Source organism: Rhyacophila brunnea, unplaced genomic scaffold (assembly GCF_057557595.1).
Source record: "Rhyacophila brunnea isolate RB1 unplaced genomic scaffold, BYU_Rbru_1.0 scaffold_22, whole genome shotgun sequence".
Lineage (NCBI taxonomy): Eukaryota > Metazoa > Arthropoda > Insecta > Trichoptera > Rhyacophilidae > Rhyacophila > Rhyacophila brunnea.
This window is the reverse complement of record NW_028232882.1, coordinates 18,203,868-18,229,309: the sequence shown is the minus strand read 5'-3', so window position 1 is coordinate 18,229,309 and position 25,442 is coordinate 18,203,868. Positions and strand designations below refer to the sequence as shown.

The 25,442-nt window shown below is 33.6% G+C and overlaps 3 protein-coding genes across 4 annotated transcripts in view; 1 reads left to right on the top strand and 2 right to left on the bottom strand.

Moving 5' to 3' along the window:
• Nucleotides 1–79: 79 nt before the first annotated feature.
• LOC147070138 (membrane-bound acylglycerophosphatidylinositol O-acyltransferase frj-like) lies at nucleotides 80–8,624 on the bottom strand. Its single transcript, XM_085949554.1, has 7 exons — nucleotides 8,334–8,624; nucleotides 7,856–8,139; nucleotides 7,508–7,656; nucleotides 6,107–6,318; nucleotides 3,031–3,198; nucleotides 2,651–2,786; nucleotides 80–287 (listed from the first exon to the last, which is right to left on the bottom strand). The coding sequence occupies exons 1-7, from the start codon at nucleotides 8,582–8,584 to the stop codon at nucleotides 87–89; spliced, it is 1,401 nt and encodes a 466-aa protein (XP_085805680.1). The 5' UTR covers nucleotides 8,585–8,624; the 3' UTR covers nucleotides 80–86.
• Nucleotides 7,686–25,442, top strand: part of LOC147070136 (membrane-bound acylglycerophosphatidylinositol O-acyltransferase frj-like) — a 48,322-nt gene continuing 30,565 nt past the window's right edge. The window contains exons 1-2 of the mRNA XM_085949556.1: nucleotides 7,686–7,933; nucleotides 19,986–20,050. The gene's annotated coding sequence lies outside the window, so the exon portion shown is untranslated. The remainder of the gene's footprint in view (nucleotides 7,934–19,985; nucleotides 20,051–25,442) is intronic.
• LOC147070137 (cytochrome P450 4g15-like) overlaps nucleotides 11,704–25,442 on the bottom strand; it is a 44,077-nt gene continuing 30,338 nt past the window's right edge. Inside the window, exons 4-10 of one of the 2 annotated variants that reach the window (XM_085949557.1) lie at nucleotides 23,923–24,108; nucleotides 22,061–22,257; nucleotides 17,374–17,452; nucleotides 15,518–15,716; nucleotides 15,095–15,246; nucleotides 13,876–14,058; nucleotides 11,704–11,953 (exon numbers count right to left, since the gene is read on the bottom strand). In XM_085949557.1, coding sequence (XP_085805683.1) covers nucleotides 11,772–11,953; nucleotides 13,876–14,058; nucleotides 15,095–15,246; nucleotides 15,518–15,716; nucleotides 17,374–17,452; nucleotides 22,061–22,257; nucleotides 23,923–24,108 — 1,178 coding nt within the window. In that variant the 3' untranslated portion in view covers nucleotides 11,704–11,771. The remainder of the gene's footprint in view (nucleotides 11,954–13,875; nucleotides 14,059–15,094; nucleotides 15,247–15,517; nucleotides 15,717–17,373; nucleotides 17,453–22,060; nucleotides 22,258–23,922; nucleotides 24,109–25,442) is intronic. The other variant, XM_085949558.1, reaches the window with a different exon arrangement.

Below are 25,442 nucleotides of genomic sequence, written 5' to 3'. Positions count from 1 at the left end.
AGGTCATAAGAATAAAAAACGTTTTTTTAAGGAATTACCAATTTATTTTTTTATAAAGATAATAATATTTTATAATACGTAATATTTTAATGATTTCCTTTCGATTGATGCCAAGCGGCAACTGATCCAGCTGCATGAATAAAAATATGAAATTGGTATGGTAAAAAATTTGTCGACATCAAGTATATTTTGATTTTTTCCATTTCCAACATTTTAAGTACAATAAGCCCATTGCCGATTATGTAGAATTTTGCTATGAATATAAATAGCAGCAATGCATTTGATTTCTGAAAGAATAAATATATAAAATATAAACCAACCCATTCAAGATCTTAAGGGGACACTCTACAGAAATGCCCTTGAGAATTGGAAATATGATATTTTTATATGTGGTCCGAAATAGCTGGTCTACTAGTAATATTAAATAGTCGCCGCCGATACGTGGTTAAAAAATAATGGTCAATAAATTAAATTTAAAACAAACAAACTCGCTTCAGCTTAGTGAGTATGGGGTGACCAAAAAATAATATTTTTTAATATACTTAAATGTTACTAAATTCAATATGTTAATCAGCTTTTTGGTGGGAAGTATTTTAACCAATATGGTGGATATTGTGACGTTTTTAAACTTAGAGTTAGTTTAGAAGTTTAGAAACTTATAAATAGATTAATAACTTTTTAACCTGAAATTGTACGAGAACTAAACATACGAAGGATTTTGAAACACATTATCTACCTACATTTTTATTTCATGTGCTATCCAAAACATAATTAATGAATAGTATTTATTTTTAATGTGTAAGACCTACATAATTATTTTTAAAAAAAATAGGTAAGTATTATTTAATTCTAATGCATATTTAAAAAAACGTACAATATATCTAGTGATGTACCCGAGTTTAGAGACACTTTTACAAACTAGTAACGCAATTACTTTTATAATATAACATGTACTAGTGAAACAATAGGTAGGTACCATTATTGTATTTTGTTGGTTGAGTAAAGCACGAAATAATTTATAACGCCTAAAAATAAATATTATCGTATAGGCACCCCATATACTGTTACTATTTTTCACATTGTTTTCATTCCGCCGGCTGGCGAGAGCGTTCACGGCACCTAATAAATCATTGCAAACAATTGCTCTAGCGACAATAATTATTATTATATTTTTAAAATAAAATCTTCGGTGACCAGGTATTTTATTGTAAATTTGATTTAAAATGACGTGGTGGTCGCTCTGTGGACTCTCTTCGACTGAAATATGAATAACACTGTTGCTGTTATACCCACTCTTAAGATCAGTGGTAATAACCCATTATGCCATTTATTGCGGTTCTGCGCATCTATTCTATACACAAGACTGCTATCGGCGGCTATCGAGGGTAGTTTATCATACGTGAACACTGGTAGCAGACATGGGTTGAGCACTAACAGCACAAGTAACATATATTTCTTGCATCTGACCATTTGAAATTCATCTGAGAAAATACCCGTTCGGTATATCAATCAAACGTTATGCTTAAAATGAATGAAATTAGCTTGAAAATATTTCTAGTCTCCTTTTCCGGGAACAACTTGAATATTTAATGCCATTTCTGTGCAGCTTTCTTGAGTCTTTCGAATTTTTCGCAATCACATCAAAGAAAAGTTTCAATACGTTAAATTCTTCATACATCAGGTCCTAGGGGCGGCAGGTTATATGAAAGTATGGTGAAGCAGGCAAGTATGGTGAAAAAGTATGGTGAGGCAGGCTGGTAATCAATTCGCGGCAAAATTTCCACGTTAACATTATATTATATAGGTACGTTATAATGACCAAGGTAAATCCTCCGTGATGCCATGCATTATTTTTTTTATCGCGTCGCTATTTCTCGTAAGTTCTCGACTATTGTTGGCCTGCTTCATTCAGTTGTATGAGTAAGCCGATTCCTTGACTCTCTTTTTATTTAATACATCTATGATCAGGTCCATATCTACTGCTTAATCTACAAACCGGCTAACTCCGTTTGGGAAAAATGTTCAGGAAGGAGAAAAACATAATAATTTATTTGTTACAAATAAGCTGCGCTATGAATGAATACTTCCCTTTAATATGTAAAGAAAATTTATATAAAGAGCGGAGTTGTTCCATTTACGATATTGGAAATTTGGCATTTGCAGTTGGCTGTTTTCTTTGAAGAATGATAACGCATTTATTTATAGGTTTAGGAGTTTGAAATTTCGTGTGCGCATAGAAAACGTGCTTTATAACAAAATGCCATCAAAATCTCATTTTTAGTCAAAAGTGCAGTTTGGTTTGCAGATTAAGGAGTCGACATCCACTTCTGGATCACTCATCCATCGCGTGATGTTTGTCTTCACCTAAACGTCTTAATTTGTAGTTGTTGAATAATCGTGATTTTAGCTGTCCCGCGCGGGTTGTTGCTTAAAATGCATTCACTGCTGACTAATTAATTACCACATTTAAATAACATGCTAAGTATATCCAATGGCCAGATAATAGCCAACGCAATAGTTGCGTTGGACGCACGTAATGAGTTAATTAAAAAAGCGGGGCGTCTGGCAACGCTGGTAGGTGCCGATTTCAGTGAGTCGAGCGACATAGGTAAACACTGAATACACTATTAAATTGAAAATCAAATCTCACCCATCCAGTAACTGATTCGTACAATGATCTGTACAATCGTTCTGTTAACATATAAGAGGGTATTGTTAGCAATGCAATGTAGTATCCTGGGTCTAATCCATGCCAAAACGCGGATATGAAAAATGCCACGAAGAATCTGAAACAGTACAAAAACAGTAAATAATCTAAAGATAATTATCTTTTGAAGCAGTACTTGTCAAACTGGGGGGCGGGGCCCCCAGGGGGCCGTGGAGCTCCTGTCAGGGAGCCGCGAAATATTTCAGTATTTGAAAAAACAAAAATCATAACGCGATTACTGGACGATACCTGATACAAATCAGTTAAAACTCGAGGTCGAATTTTTACACGATCACTGAAAATCTGGTAAAAATGTAAATTACCTTTTTATTTCCGGAGATGATTTAAATATATGCATTGCCAATAAATGTTGAATAATATCCCAGCTACAGGTTTGAGCTAGTATCCATGGTGTCGTCAGAAGCTCTGCGATTCCTTTACTATTTAATGTATTAAAATCATAAGCCATCTTTTCAGCTTCACTGTATGATCTGAAAATTAAAGTTGAATACAATGACCGTTATAATTATAAGTCTTAAACATTTTGATAAAACACTAAGGCTGCGCGCACACGGCAAAGCGAAGTTTCGGATTCATCCGCCAAACGTCGTTTGCGGGTCGAATGCGTTTTGTTTGCGTTTCGTTTACGGCGATATATCGACGATGCTGTCCAAACATCTGGACAGAGAAAACACAGTTTTCAAGGAGATTCATGAACGCCTTTTTTTTTGAAACTGCACCCTGCTGCGAGAGTATTTATCTCTCATTACAGTGGTGTACAAGGGTAAATAAATTAATATAAAATCAGTACATAATATTGCATTATACCTACATTTATTTTCCCACTATTGCTTCTTTTGGAGCTGGACTGTTTTATATCGAAAGCGTTTTGAAAATTACCTGTTATTGTGCCTATTATGTATCATCATAAACTTTGTCGGATCAATACTATCGACCGAGGGTACTTGATGGAGTTTGAATTTAAATTCTAATTGACTTAAGTTTTGTACTATTATTATTTATTAATACAATAAAAAAAAAGATTATAAGTTAATACACGAAGAAAGGGTAAAAACCTTATTACCTAGATACCCACTAAGTAAAGGATGAAGTATAAAAACATAATATTTTGAATAATTTGAATACTTGCATTGTTTCTAAAAACTTGTTGTAAATACTATTAATACATTCGGTAGGTAAGCAGTTTTACAAAATAAAATAAAAAGTTTTGACACAGCACAGCTATGAGAAGAAGTATTTCATCAGAAGAAAGGCTCGCCATAACTAGAAGGTAAACTAAACTAAACTAAAAAATATACATATACCTATACAAGTACACAGGCACATACCTATCAATAGTAGTAGGTAGGTATTCATTATTCTCACTACAATATATTATTATTGGTACCCGTTTACATTTTAGTGTATCTATATAGATCATCTAGATGAACAGATTTTAAGGGAGATATTTCAAATGTTTATTTATAATATGTTTTAAATGTTTATTTGATAAAAGATACAATAGGTATAATAATATAATACATTGTTCTAACAAATTATATACAAAACATCTATAAAACATTTTAATTAAATTATATCTGTTTTTTTCCCCATTGCATAAACGCCACTGTGAAATTCTTGATGACACTAATTATTCAGAAAGAAGGATTTTACTGATTAACCACATAATTATGTTCAGAAAGGCCTAATAAATTTTGGGTGCAGCTTCGGTGCCGATCGTGCGCAACTGTACGCGCCGCGCGTCAGCCCCGTTCACTACACGGCGCTGAAACGCCTTCACTGCCAGTGAGCGTTGCAGCGTCACGCTGAAAGTGCGTCACGATGAGTATTATATAGTCAAAATGAGTCGTGATTTTTAGATTTTGCGGCGATCGGCACGAGACAAAAACGAGTCAGGGCTGACAGTCAGCGCCTAGCAGCTACGCGATCATCGACAGCGCCGACGTTCAGCGTGACTGAAAAATCAGCCTAATTTCTAACTAAATGCCACTCTGTTGATTTTTAAAAACATTCACTTCGATTTATACACTCCCGAAATGTCTTCAAATTGAATCGAACAAATTTTACAGCTATCCCGAACATAATATTATAATATCATTTTTTTGAACCGTGTGTCTCCCCTCACAGAGTGATAATTATATTAAAAGACCTTTTACAAGAATGGTAAGTCATTTGACTAATTAATTGGCTCCATATTTTATTGGGAAAATAAAATACTTATACAATTTTTACTGCAGCCATCTAAATATCTAAAAAACTCTAATCAGTAACAAATAAGCGAGAAAATTAATGTACAAATTAACCTACAAATGTTATTTTTAGAAATAACCTTCTAATATTACCCAAAAATATTTCAAAGATATTGGTTTAATATAGACCAAACGTCATTATTAATTCTTCTGCCAAAACCTTAAAGGCGTTGAAGAAAGCTTGCAATATATGAAATTTAAGCTTAAAAATATACAACTGATGAAGTTAGCTACACGCCAATCTTGCAGTTTTACTGAAAGAGCTGCACTCACATATAAAAAAGCCCTTGGCTTACTAAATGAATGTATGCCTAAATAGGGATTGCAATACCGGTATTTTAAAACCGCTATTCCAGTATTTATCAATACCTACTGAAATACCGGTTTTAAAAATCCAAAATACCGGAATTTTTGGTATTAAGAAAGCACACTTGTTTACGTTTTTAAAATTGAATTATACGTTATGTGCTGCTAAAATGCAAATATATTGACTGAATCCAACAGAGGTGAAATAATAATGAAATATTTAGGTACATAATTGTCGCGATGAATAAAATTATCATTATCATACTATCGTATTTCGAAATAGAAAACATTCCTGACATTGTTCAATTATGCTATAATTATTATTGATAACTGTGCACGCGTTGAATTTAATAAGCTTTTCCTGCAGCCGAACTTATTTGCATTTGAATTGAAGGCTTTAGTTAAAATTATCAATATATTGAAATTATTTGTAAAAATCACCAGTTCTATAATATGATCAATACATTTTTTTAAATGTCAACATTTAATGTAAGTAGATAGGTTTTTGGTATAAAATATTGCTTTAGAGAGATTTGATTAGCTATATTTACTATTTTTTAATGTTTTAACGAATACCGGTATTCAATAATAAATACCGAAAAACCGGTATTTACATTTTTATTCGGTATTGCAATCCCTATGCCTGTATAATTAAGAAAATAACACATTGTATTAACTTTTCTCTGTACATGTACAAATCGTCTTTCTGTTATTTAGTGTTTTAAAAACATAATTATTCAAAATCCATAATTTGGAACACCTCAGAAATATTACATAATTATTAGATATTATTATATTTTTGAAAACTAATTAATATAATTACATTTCTCGTATTTTTCCGTATGCCTCAGTTGGTCCATAAGAGGTTATATTGACTCCCTGTATTGGATATGCACCAAGCCCTGCTCCAGCGCAGATGCCTTCAGCTATCTTCATGCCAATAGTCAGCCAAATGAAAATCCTTTGGAATTGAATGATGGTGAAAAGAATTTTGTAAGCTAAATTACAGTCATTAAATTCCTTTGTAAGCGTATACTGAAATTGAAATTAATAATATAAATAAATTTGATTGCAAACAGTACATTTATAATAAATACCATTCAGTTGTAATCAATTGTCAAAAAATAATTAATATATTATGCATACAAATTCTAAGTGTGCGTGTTGTGCCCATCGATTACTAAGATACGGAGGTGAGGAGTGGGAGCTACGACCACTTCTTAGCCTGGTACCATGACTTTTTGTGTGTACTATCGCCGAAGCTAGATAGGTTCATCGTTCATCATAAAAGAAAGTGGCCATTTTATGTATACAGATTCGATCCCTCCAACTGAGCTAAGCTTGAGTTTGTATATGTTACGCCGAATGTGCGAAATTGACTATTACATTAAATGGGAAAAATTTTGCCTAAATCATGAAAAATGCAAGCCCGTTGCCTTATTCATGAATTAGGCAAACTATCTGCCAAGTGCGTGAATTCGGCAGTAGTTTTTCTGCCTAGTTAATGCATTTGGCAAATTAGATAGTAGCGCTCCGGTGGTGTTTTTTGCAACTACTCAAACTAACCAAATGTGTCAAATGTCATTGATTATATAAAAATATACCAATCAATAACTACAATGACGTTCATATCCATTTACTATGCCCAAAAAAAATCTAGAACTATAATATGATAACGGAAGAATTTTATTAAAAGGTATTTTCGCGATTCGATTCGAGCTTGGGTACCAATCGTGCAATAGTCGATTGTTTGTTTATGATAGTATGATTTGATAGTTTGTTGACACTTGTTAGCTAACCTCAAAATGGACGTTCAGTTGAATTCAGAATTACAAAACCTAACCTAACATAACCTAATAATAATAATATTATATTATGTCCAATTATAACTAATAAAACCATCCGTATTAAATTTACTTTTTCTATTGTCATGTTGACAGTTTAAGAATTCCATACCCTGACGAATTCACGCACTCGGCAGATAATTTACCTAATTCATGAATAAGGCAACGGGCTTGACTATTACATGAATTAGGCAAAATTTTGCCCATTTCACGTAATAGTCAATTTTGCACATTCGGCGTAACATATACATCGATCAAACGAATGTGAAGTGACTCATACATAAAACAATCTTCAATAATTACCTGCCACATTAATTGTTTTTCCTTTTGCAGCTATTTGAAAATGATAAAATTAGTAATTAAAATACATGTGAACTTACTTCTACCGGCCAAATTTCTTGGAGTACAATAAAAATAGATGCCAATAACAAAGATTCTCCTACTTTCTTCAGAGCCACGTCAATTCCAACTATTCTTGAGAAAGGTAAATGTAAATAGTCGTCAAATGTCCGGTATCTGATATAAGGACCTGAAATAAATTAATTTTTGTAAAGAATTATTTTTGTGGCCGCGATCGAGCGGAGCGGATATTTTGTTGTGATTGTGCGTTCGCATTGTCGAAAGAAAAACTATTTAGAAAAGCTACTTAGAAAAATATGTTAATAGTTTTGGAAAATTATCGAGCGCTCCGGTTCGTAAAATATTCCATTTCAAGCGCTAATACACACCTGAAACCATTCCTAGGAATGAAAATCCATAGTGTAAAATATCAGGTACACTTGGATCAATATTGCCTTCATCGTTTTGTGAGTTCTTTTCTTTTACGACTTTCTTTTCCTTCGATTTTTTAATTTCAAATGCTACACCTACTAACTTGCATGTTAGCATCATTTGTATTACTGTTATATACATATATGTGTTTGTTTTTTTCATATTTGTGTATGTCATTATAATCAATCGAAATATTCCGAGATAAGAAAACATTATAATGAACGCTGCTATGTGACATTTCCTGAAAAAAATATCATAATATATGTAGCTATAACCGGTATATTTTCATTCTGAAATAATATAATAACTCTACATTATATAATAATATATAAATAAATACATTTCAAAGTTAAATTCCCGTAGAACATAATATAATATACGTTCACAGAGCATATAGGAAAGATAATATAAAGTTATAAATAAGTTAGTACAAACCTTTTATCGATATATCTAATAACAATTGCGCAAAGAATGCCAATTGTTAATATGTGCCAGGAATGTGTAAATCCGCCCAACAAAAACAACGTTAATAATCCAAACCCAGTGCCCAGCCATTTTTTCACCTCGACGTTTTCCACTCTCTTGCAAGAAATCCCAAAAATAACAGAAATTATCAATAATAACATCAACGCCGAATCACTCGCGTTCTTAGACATAACCTCACTTATAACCGACATTAAATCCATAATGATTTTTTTACTTAAGAACACCACTGGTTAATCAAGCTGGTTGTACAGCAATAAGTATTTTTTTTATTTAAGTGTCTATATATAGAATATGATTTCGCTTTAACATAATATTATGTTCCGAACAGGCCCGTCCCGTTCATAAGGGCGAAGTGGGCAATACATAAAGGTGGATGAATTAAAAGGGCGGTCATTCTTTTTCATTTAGTGTTAACTATTGCACATACGGATCTTGCGCTGGTAGAGCGGCACGTTCGAATCCATGACTGCGAAAAAAATAACTCATGTCGTGTTAACCAATGTGTGTTTAATTCGGTGTTATGAATCAATGTAGAGGGCGAATAGGTAACAAGCACTCCTTAATAAAAATCTATAAATGTTACCCCTACTCTGTGGAGGCACATATTATACTTCGTTTAGGGGGGGGAAATAGTTTTTTTAGATCAAAAATATCAGTGAACAGTTATTCTTCACAATAAAAATAATTTTAAATAAAAAGATTTAGACTGGAAATGTGCTCTTCTGGCGACGTGGTGGTAAGGGATGGCCTTGTGTAATATCATGGCTTGTATAATTACGCTCAATTATTAAAGTTATGTGCAAGCATGGCAAGTCTGACCTAAGATTAAGATTCTGAGTGATTAAAATCATTGGCTCTTAAACCAGGGGTCTTAAAAAACTCAGATTGTCTTTCAAAATGTTCATAAAAGTAAAAAAAATAGAAAAGCACTTCTTCGCTCATTAAACATAATTTAATATAATTAAACGAGAAAATCATTTATTTAAATCACTGATAGTCGAATAGCGTAATATCTTGATCGACAATTAAATAGCCCTGTCCACATACGGGATTTTTCCGTTCGTCTCACGAATTCATCACAGTGCATGCATCGTCTGCTCATTCCGTGCCTCAAACCCCTTGGATTTTTGTTCATCACTCCAGCAACTTTGTATTTTTTTGAGAAGGTTCGGATGGTTCGTAGTCTATACTCTAAGTGTCTAATTAATAGCGCCTGTACACATGCATGGAATTACTGTCGGCAATTGTGCTTATTTTAAACTGTCATGACAATAACTGTTTACACGTAAAAGTGCTGACTGTCTCTCCAATCTCATTCTTCAAGAATAAGCGAGACGCGAGGTTGTCATTTTATAGTACTGTCGGACAAGTTGTATTGAAAATCGGAGCTCAAAATGTGTAGTTCGTTTTTTTACCGCCATGCTCTCTATCGCTATCTCGGTCTCTATCGCTCTACTGCGCATGCGCAGATCGTAAATAATCTTACTGTCGCGTTGAATTTGAAACCTTCCAAACTTGTTTGATTTATGCACGTAATCTTGCCAACTGCAGGATAATACATGTTTTTCCCCATACATTTTATTACTGTGCACAGTAAATCTATGCACGTGTAAACGGGGTATTAGTCTATAGTAATAATCAGATTGGATAGTTGGATTATTATTTACGAATTTCTAAGCGAAGTTAAAAAAAAAATAACCCATAGGTTTATACAAATAGATTATGCATACACGGTTTTGATCAAAAACGACATTACAGTTAGTACTAGGTGTAAAAACAAATTTAAAAGTTTGCTGTCATATTTTTTCCAAATAATCAGTATAATATCAGTGTTTATTTTGAGAGATGACGTTTATTAATTTATTCATATAAGAATACTGAATATTAATTATCATTCGTGTAACGCAAAGTAGAGTATAAGTACTACTACGCTTTACAACTTTGGACTCCGGCTTTAAGATGAAAATGATGTAATATATTCTAAGTATACTTTTATTTATTTAATTATTACTAGGTACGTACATAATATATTCAGGCAAGTGAATATCATTTGATCTAATTTTATGCGAGGTAATCAGGAAAGTGTAGTAAAAAGTGCAAAGTTGTAAAACGTATACTTATAGCGCCTGTACACGTGCATGGATGTATTGGCAGCAATGGTGCGTATTTTAAAATATCGTAACAATAACTGTTTACACACAAAAGTGCTGGCTGTCTCTCCAATCTTATTCTTCAAGAGTTAGCGAGACGCGATGTTGTCATTTTATAGTACCTACCATTTTATACTATGTACTATTTTATAGTAAATCGGCTAACCTCAAAATGAGTATAGTGCGTTTTTTGCCGGTAGGTTCGCCACTATCGTTCAACTGCGCAGGCGCAGATCGACAAAATCCTTACTGTCGCATGAAAATTCAGAAGCTACCAAACTTTTTTGATTCATGCATGCAAGTTGCAACTGCAGGATAATACATGTTTACCCATACATTTTCTTGTTATGGCCGCGATAACACTTACTGTCAGCAGTAAATCCATTCGCGTGTAAACGGGGTATTACTCTACATTGACGTGTATTATCTATATTCTATGATTTCACCATAGATTAGACCTGACGAAGTGAAAGGTTTGATGAACCATGTAGACATCAAAACGAGTGCCTTTGCTTGATGCATGCACACAACTTCTCGGTGTAAAACCAGAATTTAAATGTTGAATGAAAGTGGGTGATGAAGTGAATAGATGTGGACTTAGCTAATCGGAGTCAATTTTACGATTGGTTTACCACATACAAATATCGTGGTATATTGTGTGGTTGAAAAATTAATAAATCCTACTCACGGTGCATATTTAAAATTCGCGTTCACGTCTTTTACATATTCTGCTGACAAGTCCACTGTAATTTTAAAGTGTTCTGTTTTCGAGTCAATTTCTCTAGTGCCACATTCTCGCGTGTCGATTTTTGTCGGTCAACTGTTTGTTGAATGACAGTTGAAACTAAATTGATAAGTTGTGGGAACCACATTTCAACAAAGTTGACCAACTTGCAATATTGAAAGACGTTAAGGTATTTTCTACTTTTAGTTGATTCGACAATGCAACAAGTTATTTCGATTTAAAAGCAATTAGTGGTTTGTCGTGTGTCACAGAGTGCCTCGTTTTAATTTCTGAATTATGTATGAGAACGAAATGGAACCTACTAACAAATTCACTGGACACCAATCCAACATTCAACAGTTTGTTGAATGACAAAAATATCAACGTGAGAAGGCGGCAGTTATTTTAAATAAGTGGAGGAAGTAGGTAAATAAAAAATAAATATAAAAATGTGTTATTTGTTTAATTGTTCAAATATTAACATATAATACCATACTTAATACATTTTATTGGTTATTTAATATTAGCTGAAGTCATAATTCTTGGTTCCACCGTTATTGGATATCCTCCGACTGCTCTGGCGGAGACTTCGTATACCACATCGATGTCTTTATAAACAGCCTGCGAATGTATTTTCAGTTTCCTAAGAATGGTTGACAGCATAACTTTCATAGAAATCATCGCGTATTGTTTCGCTGAAAAATAAAAGTTAATATTATGGTCATTCCTAAGTTATACCACACTGTATTAAAAAAAATATATAATTTCATGGTAGGCGGTGAAGAAGGCAAGTTCCACCATGAGTTTTAGATATCGCATTATTATGTATAATATGTGCATTGATATACTACTAGATGAGCAGTTCCCATACAAGTGTCATTTTAAAAATGTACCACAAAAGATATAACGAATATCGTCTTATAATATTTCCTTGTAGGTATAATGCGTTAAGACCGTTAACATGGATTCTCGAATTTCACCCGTATTGCCCTGGCTGTAAAACTAAATTTGCGTTCTTGGAATAGTGAACCTAAGGGTGGCTGCAACGCAAAACAGACAGAGCAAGTCGTCATGCGCTGACTATTAGTTAGAGTAAGATGCAAGCTAGACCGGGCTTACTCAGTAAGTTTTAACAAAGGCCGACTCGCTGAAAATCGGGCGTCATTTTAAGAAGCATATGATTCATCCAGTAGTATATCAATGAATATGTGCGACAAACACGAGCGGCCAATCCAAGGGGAGGACGCAGGTCGTTTCTCTGCACCGGCCACACCTTGAGTCAGAAGTTGTCATGAGTGATAAGTAATTTTTTATTAACTTATTAACTATTAAAGTTTCAAGTGTGTATGCATACAAATGTGAACACGAAGTCTTGTTTTGTTTTTAACGTAACAATTATCTACTTTTTATTTAAATTACTCTTCAATAAACTCGTATTTCTGTAATTTTACCACGTTTTTCTTAGCTCGTATTCTTGTTTGTCCGGTGGTTATTTATCCAGTACAAATCTTGCAATCGATTTATTACTAACTTCCCGACTAGCTAGACATTTGAAACTTTTAGAACATACCAGAACACGATGCCAATGCATTCTTTTAATACTTTTAACCATATTTAAGTCTGTACCCTAGAACCGAACTGTATTAACTCCAAAATTTTCAAAAATCACTTTATTGCACTAAACGTCATGATTTTGTCTCTTCTATACCATGGTAACAGTATTAACTCCTATATCAATTATTTCCTGAGATATTGCGTTTTAAAGAATATTAAGTGCATCTTGATTTTGGAATCAAAGAATACTTAATACTCTTTAGTTGTGGGTGTTTTGTTATTTATTGATATTAAGTCCACTCAGTCAAAAGAACCAATACAATAGTAGAATTGAATTCATTTTCAGTTAATTCTGTTTTGTATAAAAAGTTATTTCGGAAGAAATCCGTAATCCAATCCACTATTATTGGTTGCTAAGGGGGTAGTCTTAGCAACTAAATTATTAATATATACGTGCGTTACTTTGGAAACCAAAATGACATTTCAGTATTCTATATTTGTTTGTTGCAAAATAGCAAAAAAATGATTTGTTGGCAATTGCCTTATTTGTCCTAAATTATTAATACATAGAATTGTCAAGTTTATATGATTCAACAGACAATTAAAATACGTGGTATATAAAAAGTTCTTTTTATCTTGTAATTATTATTGTTTCGTTTATACTACTACACTACAGTCATTGCGTTTCATGCTCTGTTGCATTAAAAAAGTAGTTCAGGTGCTATGGATAATGATATAAAAGATGCAGTTTTTTGTGATTCGTCTACATGAAGACGATACTATACAAATACACGAAAAGTCATGGTGGCAACCCTGAAAGTGGTCGTGGATCCAATTCTTTTTTTTCGTTTAAACTTGGTATTTCGTTTGCATGACATGATATCTGTTGAGTAGACAAATATTATGTGTTAGCATCGTTATTCTTCTCCTTCGTTGGGACCGCGTGACTGAGGATCAAGGCCGCCGAGCAGTTGACTTCTCCACTTTAAACTCTGTATCCATTACACAGTAATTGTATATGTATCAAAATAATCGTCATTAGGTTAATGAATAAAATTAATACCTATACAATTTCTAGATCCAGCACTGAATGGGATGTAAGCATATGTATGTCGATTAGCACATCTCTCAGGTAAAAAATGATCCGGATCGAATTCTTTAGATTTTTCTCCCCATATGTTTGGATCTGTATGGATACCATAGATCCCTATCAAGCATTCAACTCCAGCTGGTAGTGTGTAGTTTTCTATGGCAAAATACAGATGAAATTATTACACAAGTGAAGGTCTGAACATAAACTAACCAACTAAAAAGCATTTGCAAATCTTTACTGGCAACAAAATGTGACTGAAAGCATCAAGTTTCAAAAAGGAGTGAGACAGGACTGCATATTATCCCCAATTATATTTAATATAATATATATATTCAGAAAAGTTTGTTGACAAAGCTTTAACGATGTCAAAGAAAGGGGATTAAAGTAAATGAAGTGCTACTCAATAACTTGGGGCCGATACAGTGCTCATTCCAGACCAAGGACTGAACAAAAACTAACCATAATTAGTGACGATGAGAAAACATTCGGTACGCGTATAATCTCCGCAAACTTTTTTAGAGTAAGATAGAAAACATATTATGCTTTTAGTGAAGCTAGACATGGCAAAAACTGCGAGGATGTATTGCTGAATTGAATATTGAATTATATAGCTTTTTGTGTGAAATATAAAGTTAATAGTAAATAATTTTAGGTAAGTATCTACTTTAGTAGATAACATTGTTAACTGTGCTGTGTTTTATTATTATTAACTTACATATGAAACTTTATACCATCATACTGTGGGGCATATACAAAAAAAACGGCTTCATATAGCCGGACAATACCTTCTTTCTTAATATTATTGCTCTGATCCTGAGACACAAGTGGAATACTTTTTATGAAAGCAACAATAATTAATATGTATATTTTGGACTGAGGTAGCTGTAGTTGTAATTTTCCAAAGTTTACAGAATTTTAGGTTTTATAGTAAAATATATACAATTCAGGCGCACACAAGGGGGGGGGGTTTGGACCTTTTGAAAATTTTGACATAACTAATAATTATACAACTGATTTAAATTGTTTCGAGGCCCTCTTTAAATTGCATCACGAATCGATTGCATCATTTGCGTCAAATAAAATCGATTTAAATGGCTTGTTTTATCGAGGTTAGAATGCTTGCGGATTTCAATAACAATATTTAATTATCCGGAAACAATATTATATTATACTTATTTAAATTACTAACCTAGTTTGATTTCATTCATCGGTTGCCTTGCTATAAGGGGTACTGGAGGAAATAGACGAAGAGTTTCTTTTATGACTCTCTCGGTATAAGGCATCCGGGAAAGATCTTCGGTTTCAACTGATCTATTTGAATCACCATATATTTCATAAAGTCTGAAAATCAAAATTGAGTGGAGTGGTTATTTTTATGAAATACACATAGAATTTTATAACTATGTCTTCTAACTATGATAACTATGTAATATTCTTCAGAAAACTGTCGAGCGCTCCGGTCCGTAAACGTTTCCATTCCGAGCGCTATCAAGTAGGAAATATATTGGTAACCTTAATCCGACTAATTTAATCGTGAATAAAATATGTTTGTTTTTTGTTCAAAAATGATAATAATATATAACGGTAACATAAGTATGATGATGCAACTCACTCATCAAAAACCTCGTCTTGTATGTTTTGATGTATGCCAAGCATTAGAAGTATGAAGCAAATGGTTTGTGCAGTGGTTTCATGTCCAGCTATTGTTATAGTGTTGACTTCTTCTAGAATTTCTTTGTCAGTCCAGTGATCACCTTCTTCTGATAGTTCAATAATCATCTCCAAAAACGCTTTCCTCTTTGGTTTTGAACCTCAAAACATCAAATCAAATTCATAAAAATTCATCACAAAAATACAATACGCAATTAACAATAAATTATTAAAATTACTATTTTTTGAACAACGATTATTGAAAAGTGCGGGTTCAAAAATAAAAATATAACAATATTAAAATAGTCGCAGATAAATTAGGGCATTTGAAAAACCAGGTTATGTATTATATTTTTTTACCATTTCCCTTTTTATTTTTTGCCTGTTGCATTGTTTAGAAATGCATAAGAAAAATTCGTTGTGTAAGTCATTCGATTTGTTATCAATTCGAATTATTATCGAATAAACTTTATGTTAAACGACCCAGTGTATCTATTATATACACAAGGAAAAGGCAGATATCGGCGGCTATCGAGGGTAGTTTATCATTTTTATGTATTGAGGTATTTTATGTAATTGTTACAATAAGTCAGCCGTCTAAACCGTCAAAAATGTAATACAGCCAAGAGAGGCGCTGTTAAAATATAGGACTTTTTGACAGTTCAGACGGTTAACTTATTGTAACAATTAAGTTCCTCAATACATAAATATGATACACTTCCGACGATAGCTGCCTTGTGTATAGAATTAATTCGACTAAGCCATGTTCTCTTGAAATTGTAAGATATACTATCATTATTCGCCGATAATTAATTAGAAAATAAACCGACTCATATATTTATTTTTGGAGAAATATATGCATATTCAATGTCTGCTAAGTATTTACCCATTTTGTTAAAAAAAATACTTATACTGTTGTTTTGCATTCGCGAGAGTAATACATGAACGAAGATTATGTTAGGTTAGGTTATTTCGTAAAAAAAAGTATTGAAATGTATTCGGAAATTTCACCGTCGGGATTTGATTCATTTTTTAAAGAATTGTAATAAACCTGCATTTGAAACATATAAAAGGATATATATCATTTTGATAAAGACACAAGATATGCATACCAGTGACGAAGGGTGAATTAATGTAGCCTGCCAAGATCCGACATAAATAGTGCACACTAAACTTAGAGTTACACAAGTGTGGCACATCACCTCAGTTACGATCAGCATCTTCTGCAAGTGTGACATACTTCGATGAGGGTCAAACAACAAAGCCTGGTTAGCAAAACACCGCGAAGTTGCAACGGTGCATCGGTCAGCATATTGTCAATAGTGACCGACATCAATAATGGCTTACTTAATTTATTGAATATTCATTTATATAAATAGCGAGTCACAATTGATGGAATATCAGATTTAGTTTCAGTATCTCGGTAGCCGTACACTCTATCATCGTGCTTAGGACTGAGCCAATCTCACCGAGCGACACTCGATCGTAACATCTCCGACTAAACACTAAGCATATCTCACCGCATGTACCATGCACTGTTAACTTGGCTCTTGTCATTATACTTATCAACCAGTCAATAAAGTCGCAGCCTTCTGCTCATCTACTCTCACAACAAGTCTCGCCATCCAACTCCTTCGACCCCAAAGTTCAAGGAAAACAAATAAGTATGACGGACAAAGTTTAATGTGCACTATTTATGTAGAATTTTAACAGTCTACCTCCACCCTTCGCCATTTATGCATCAAAAGTTCATGGAACGCGTTATTTAGTTTTGACAAGTTGAATTATTTAATATGATACATTTAGTAGGTAACTCACTCCCATCAACTAATGTGTCGTTATCTTCGGTGTTATTATTTTTCTTGTTGTAAAATTCTTGTTTCTTCGTTTGAATAACCTAAAAACAAATACAATTTATTTATGGGAAGTTGTTCATGTTCTTAAATTCCCATTACATCACCATATTCGATCCTAAAAGGATCACAATATTGACCCACATAGAGATTAGGTCCATACTCTGGGTCCAAGCACACATATAAAAACACCGTACCGCTCGGCCATCGCGGGCATGTTAATATTACAAAATATATGTTTGTGTAAATACTAGTACTCATCAGCAACATCTTCTTGGCTGCGTGTTAAAATTGTGAACTAACATGCTCCTCCCATTTTCCCATTATAAACTATCAAGCTCCTCCCATTTAGTCGACAACAGCGCCTAGAAGCGTATCCAAGAAGATGTTGCAGAAGAGTATGTGTCGCAATCATACCACGCAGCATTAAATGAGTGACACACTTTAATGTGTATTTTTTGTTGTCAAAACAAAACAATAGAGCGATAGTGATTGTCATCATTTCCTCAATCATAACTAGATCAGTAGGGTTTGTTATGATTTGTTAATTGCAACAATATATCTTGTAATATATAATGTACTGCATTTGTATAAATTGGAAGGACAATCCATGAATTGTCACTCACTCATTGTGTCCATCACGCGACACACTACTATCGTCACGAGCTCTTCACTCGGCGTAGTAAACCGTCATTTCACTCGATTCAAGTATCTCAGTTCAATAATATCACCAAACCTTTGATCACTCTACACCAGGGGTTCCCAACCTTTTTGTACTCTAGAGCACATTCTAATATATCGGTAGGGTGGCGGGCACCACCTATTTTTAATCGACAAACTCCTTCCATAACTTCTCATTTTCCCATAATTTATTTTCTTATATTCATAATTTATTAATAAATAATAAACAAAAATGTTTCAAAATAATAAAACTATTATTCAAATTGCATACACACAGAGAAATGTATTTACAAAACGTAAACAAAGTAAACAAAAAACACAAATACAAAGAAAACATTTTATAAAAAAATAGAATATCAATATGTCAATGTGATCTTTGGCATTGCATATCATTGGCCAGTGCCTCATAATTAGGAGAGTATGACGATAATCCTGTTAGCAAACAATCATAAAGATGCTTATCGGTGAGTCGAGATAATATATATCTTGATTTTATTAAGTTCATGTTTGAAAACAATGTTTCGCATAAATATGTCGAACCGAAAAATGATTCAATTTTATATGCCGCTTTTTTCAAAAATGGGAACTTTTCTCTGTCCACTGTATTCCAAAAGTCCTCTGATATTAAGGATTTAAGCAAAATATCATTCTTAAGCTCCAAAATTTCTAGCTCTAGTTCTTCTGTCTTACCTTGAACAAAATCTGCAATACATGCGGCCATTTCCATTACATTTATTTGGCAAGTAAAAAGATTGATACAGAAGGAAACAATTGTACCGATATCTGTAAACTGCAAAAATCTGTCTTCAAATTGTTTTTTTAACACTTGAAGATGCTTAATAAATAATGACCCGTTTAATTCATTGTTACCTAGCATTTTATTCATATGTGGGAAATGCACGAGAGAATTGATCTGCAGCTGTGAATCAATCAACAAATCCAATTTAGCTTTAAATGACTTTACAGAGCTTATCATTTTAGCTATGTTTTTGTCTTTCCCCTGCACCCCAAATTTAAAGAATTCAATTTTTCCATGATGTCTGTGAGAAATCCCAAATCAATCAGCCAGCGAGAGTCAGCTAGTTCATCATAATTTTCCTTTTTATCGTTTAAAAATACCTTGAACGCCTCTGTCGAATAGTGGCGGGCACATACGAATCGTTCCGCGGGCGCCATGGTGCCCGCGGGCACGGGGTTGGGAACCCCTGCTCTACACCATAGATGTACTAAAAGTAAAGATAGGTAACGATTTGGCTTCCTCATACAACTGAATGAAGCATGCCGACAACAGCCGATAACTCACGAGAAATGGCGACGCGATAAAAAATAATGCAGGGCATCACGGAGGATTTACTTTGGTCATTATAACGTACCCATATAATATAATGTTAACGTGGAAATTTTGCCGCAAATTGATTACCAGCCTGTTTCACTATACTTTTTCGCCATACTTGCCGGCTTCACCATACTTTCATATACCATGCCGCCCCTAGCTCTACACCGTTAACTTACTCAGATCATTGTAATCGTAACAACTCTCTGTACTACGCCACCAAGATAAACATGCACATTCATCTACACTACTGCTGCCTTAATCATCACATCACCTGCTCCCTTATCTACCACCAAATATGTATTCTTCATCATATTTTTGACGTATTTTTTTATATTTTTAAATATATCAAAAAATATACTTATTATGGTTATAACACAAGTGTCTTAAGATTAGCAATATCCGCCAAACCGTGTCCCGCGGCACACCATTATGCCACATGAGGTTCCAGATGTGCCACGAAACAAGAACTCATACTGAAGTGCGATGGCTCTCAAAATGAAAAGTGCTCGCACCATTTATTTCTTTGTGACGAGAAATAATTTATTTCTTTTAATCTTCAGGTAAATTACAATCTTTCGCCGAAGAGTTGGAACTGAGGAAGTGAGAGGGAATAAGGAACCGGAGGGTAGGTTTGTTTGACTCCAATAATAAGAAGATTGATGCGTGAATGAAATGAACCCTGGTTTTATTATCTCCTTCCAAATAAATATTAATTTAATTATTACAGGTAAGTTTGCAGATTTATAATTTAGCTGAGTGGAAGGACGTGTATGCGTTATAAGAAATTGCGAAGTCGATCGGGCGGAGCGGAACTATAACTTTACGGTTAAATCTTTGATAACTGACTGACATTGATTTCATGTAATTAGTATTTTTATAGTGATTCGATACAATAGAAAATGCTGTTATCACTACCTGAATATTTTGATAATCATGCTTTGTTGTGTAATGCATGGCTTGTTTGTAAATTATAAATAATTGATTTTAATTTTAGACAATTAAGCACTTTTTAATTATTAGGCACGATTGATTTTCATATAAACAATTTTGTGCATATCGTGATGTTTTGTAAATTATAAATAATTGATTAATATAATTATTTTGCTAAATTAACTTTCTGTTAAAAATTGATTTATTCACATAAATCGCTTGTGCTGCTATTTCAACAGTGTTATGTTGCAAGATACATTGTTATTATAAATTAATAGTTTCCTGCCGAGTCATGTGGATGATAGAGTATTGGACCCCTACAGAACTGTGAGCCAGAAAAGTTAAAAACTCACAGCTTGCTTCTCAAATGTAGACATTCCTTCCCTAAAACATTCTTAAAATTGACAGAAAAGCAGAAAACCTCTCTTCATAATTTTCCAAGTATTTTCCATCACGTCTTGATTTTCGAATGTACGAGTGAATCATCAATAGTTCCCCAAGATACAACGGTGCACACCTGATTTTAACAGTGGAAGAACATTTAATATTCTTTAAAAACGATCCAGTCACAAAGCCTCATTATCTGAGATAGACTTTTAGATTATAACACTTACGAATATTAACGCATATCATTTTAGATTTCTGTTTGGAGTCAATATATTCGATTAGCTTCAATAGCCATTCAATCTATGTTGCCATTTGGATCGCCGTAATATGGAATTATATACAGCGCTCGAAATGGATTGGAACACATCGGAGCGCAACTCCGGTTCGTGAAATCCTCAAGACTACCACTATGTCTCGTGGACAAATCAAAAATGGCGCGCCGGTTGAGGAATTATTATGAAAATCATTACATGAAAATTCATATAATGATTTTCATAATAATTCCTCAAACGGCGTTGTTTAATAAAGTTTAATAAGAAACTTGACATGTACTCACCTATTTCTACAAAAAATAATAAAATTATGTGTTGTTTTATTACAGAGTTTTTAGGCGATCTTAATAAAACATTTGTGTTAAGTAGTCCAGGATTCGCCTTCTAACATGTCCAATGTTTGTGGGTATTGTAATTACTAATTGATCTAATTTAACTTTCGTAAATGTACAAAGCAGTGACATTCCACGGGGATAGACAAACCATGCATTTCTTATATGCGGCAGAAATAGAAAAGAAAAATAACAGTACTATTTATAACAATATACTTCGTAAAAATATTGGAAAAAAAAACTGAAAAACATTGCCCACCCAAATATTAGTAGTAGTACGTATCATATTTCTAAAGACTATTATTGCATTTGTCAGCTTAAGGTAGGTATGTAGGTACAGAAGGTATATAATAAAATAACTCGCACACTTTAATGTTTTCGGAAAATTATCGAGCGCTCCGGTTCATAAACTTTTCTATTTCGAGCGCTGATTACATACCTATGTCAGCGCTTATGAAAATGAAATTTAAAAAAAAAACGGCAAAGATTACAGATTGTATAGGTATAAGGATTGAAGACTTATACATTTGTTTATCTAATTTGGAATCACGTTTTTCCAAACTCCTTTTTCAAAATCAATTGCATCCTACACTAAGTATATTTTTTTTTATTTTGGGGATTTTTATTTGGCGTGCCACGAAACAAATTTTCCTTTCCCAGTATGACAAGCTGGGCAGACACTGCCTTAGAGGGAATCATATTTTAATTTCTTACGTTTTCTGTAAATTCATTAAGCGTTTCAATATAATCTCTCTGCTGTTTGCCGTATGTTGTCAGATTATAAATCCAGTCTAGTCTTAACCATACTTGAAACAATCGTTTTAAAACTATCTGAGAAAAACCACTTAGAGCTTTTAAGTAAGGTGAATTGTCGTCCTTCTGGCTATTAATTTTTACACCCATTGCAGTTTCTGAATTAGAAAAAAAGAAACAAACTTTATGACATTGTTAGTGCGTACTGAAACAATAATAATTCATAATATATACAGTGCTCTAAATGGACCGGAGCGCAGCGGAGCGCCGTTCCGGTTCGTGAAATCTATAAAGTTATAGCTCCGTCTCGTGGACAAAATAATTTGACCGTCTGAGCTAGATATGCCATATAACAAAAAATCTATTACACTCATGTTTATAAAATACACATAAAATTTGATAAACATGTTAAAAAAATTTCGAGCGCTCCGGTTCGTAAACTTTTCCATTTCGAGCGCTGAATATATAGTTATATAATAATTTATTTTTTATGAATGAACCAAATCTGTACGCAAGGCGTAAATGTAAACGGTACAATCGTAATATAATAATCCATATTGCCCACTTTTCTGCAGAGACAAATTGATTTTCCATTTTGGCCATTAAAAAAATTAGAACGAATATAAAACAAATATTCATTAGAAAATACATGTAGGTATGTACATTAAATTTTCTCTCTAACAAATACCAAATGTAAAGCATGGAAAATCACTAATAATAATTCGTCTCTCATGTAAAGTCGGAAATATGGACTTACCTCTCGCATACAGAATTTAACTATGAGGTATATTTCGTTTTAAAAAGTGGACTTGAAACAGTAGCGGGTTTAGGGATGTAGAAGCCTGTTATTATAAAGAACTACAGTGATGATAGCGTGGCCCGGCGTGGCGGATTGATCAGATAAGTAAGATAAACACACATCACAAATTTGCTTTTAATAGTAAAAAAAAGTCGCCTGTGGCGCTATTATACTTCATGACCATTAACATTTTAAAGTATATAATTGAACGATTTACTTTTTCATTATTGCATGTCGATACTCGACAACTCCGTGATTAAAGCAGATGTATTAATAATTGAAAAAAATCGTTAATAATACACTGAATAGGTGCCCATAATTTGAGCTGAATTGAAAAATGTTAATGTAGTGTGTCACACTGCCTTTAACCTTAGCGATAGGTAGAGGGGCCGCCACAAGATCCTAGCCTGGCGGCTCTCGTGATGCAGTGCGTAAGGCGCTTGCCTTCCACCCGAGAGTTCCTGGGTTCGATTCCCGGTCAGGACACACAATATTTATGTATTTTTCTCAAAGCCTGGGTGTTTGTGATTGTTGAAAATTACTAACAACCACCTTGTACGAAAAAGCAAGAATATGGTTATTAATAATTCTAAAAAAAAAAAAGATCCTAACCTGAGGGCCCGCTTCAGGGTGTGGGGGCCATGGATGGTACATAATAATATAATCGGTTTATTTTGTGTGTACAAATACGTAGGTATCTGTTTGAGCGATTAAATTATGTGCCCGTTTGATGTCAGTTGCAGTGATTTTATTATGCTTTGGATGGTATTTTTGAAAGAAATACATTTTTTTAGATGTTTGTATAATTTAATATTTTTTTGACTTTTTTGTTTGAACTGTTTTGAGGTCCCTTTTTAAATCTTCTGGAAAATCGATTACATCATGTACGTCAAAGAAAATCGCCTTTAATTTGAAAGAATAGTAAGTAGGGCGTAGGTAATTAATGATGTTTGAAATACTTAAATCTAAATTTATTACTATTACTGCTTCGGACAGTCATCAATATTGGAATGTATCCACTTACCGCAAACCATGTCTAGAGTACAAGAAGTTACCAGATCCGCGGCATTAAACGTTCCCTCGTCAATTTTATTTGATAATTTCTGTACCAGTATTTCAGTATTGTCGACAAAAATGCCAATGAAACTATTTATAACTGAATTACGAAATGTTGGCGAAATCATTTTCCGATGTGGCTTCCAAATAGATACTGAAAAAAATAAATGAATGGTTTCGTGTGTGGGTATTTATAATGATCTTCTTTAGCGAGTTTAATATTCGAAAAGCCAATGATAAATATTTTTTTTTAAATCTGAATATTATAATAAATATTAATGTCAGAAATTTTTGTGTCCGTAATTTTCCGTATCCGCAGCTTTCCATGTGAGGAATTTTCTATGCTCGGAGTTTTCTGTGTGCAGAATTTTCTGTCCGGAATCTTCTGTTTACCATATATAGGTATATATATAATATTATATTGGCTCTCAATCAGTTTATCAACTTAGGCAGGGCTCGAAATGGATGGGAGCATATCGGAGCGCCGTTTCGGTTCATAAGATCGCCAAAAGTATCGCTCCGTCTCGTGGAAAAAATATTTGACCATCTGAGCTAACTACCCCGTATAACAAAAAAATTAACATGCTTATTTTTATAAAATACACGTAAAATTAGATAACCAGGTTAATATTTTCGTAAAATTATCGAGCGCCCCGGTTCGTAAAATTTTCCATTTCAAGTGCTGTTAACTTAGGGTTGTGTATCTAACTGACTTTTATAATTAATATAAATACCTATATAAAAATCAATATTTGTTTGTTTGTTTTTCGTATTTTATGCGCTGCCATACCATTCATCCGATTGCGATGAAACTTTGATCAAGTGTTGTGCTCACGCCCGCAAAGATTTCTGAATTGATACAACCAGTTTCTTCTTCTTTTTCTTCTATTCTATCTTCTTCTATTCGTATGCGTTCTTATACCATTCATCCGATTGCAATGAAATTTTGACCAGTTGTTATGCGCACGCCCGCGAAGGTTGCTGAATTAGTACAACTATCTTCTTCTTTTTCTATTCGTATGCGTTCCTATACCATTCATCCGATTGCAATGAAACTTTGGTGAGTTGTCGTGCGCACGCCCGCGAAGATTTCTGAATTAGAAAATCATATTCTTCTTCTATTCGTATGTGTTCCTATACCATTCATCCGATTGCGATAAAACTTTTGTCAGATGTTGTGTGCACACCTGCAAAGGTTGCTGAATTAGTACAACCATCTTCTTCTTCTTCTATTCGTATGCGTTCCTATACCATTCATCCGATTGCGATGAAACTTTGATCAAGTGTTGTGCTCACGCCCGCAAAGATTTCTGAATTGATAAAACCAGTTTCTTCTTCTTTTTCTTCTATTCTATCTTCTTCTATTCGTATGCGTTCTTATACCATTCATCCGATTGCAATGAAATTTTGACCAGTTGTTATGCGCACGCCTGCGAAGGTTTCTGAATTAGTACAACCATCTTCTTCTTTTTCTATTCGTATGTGTTC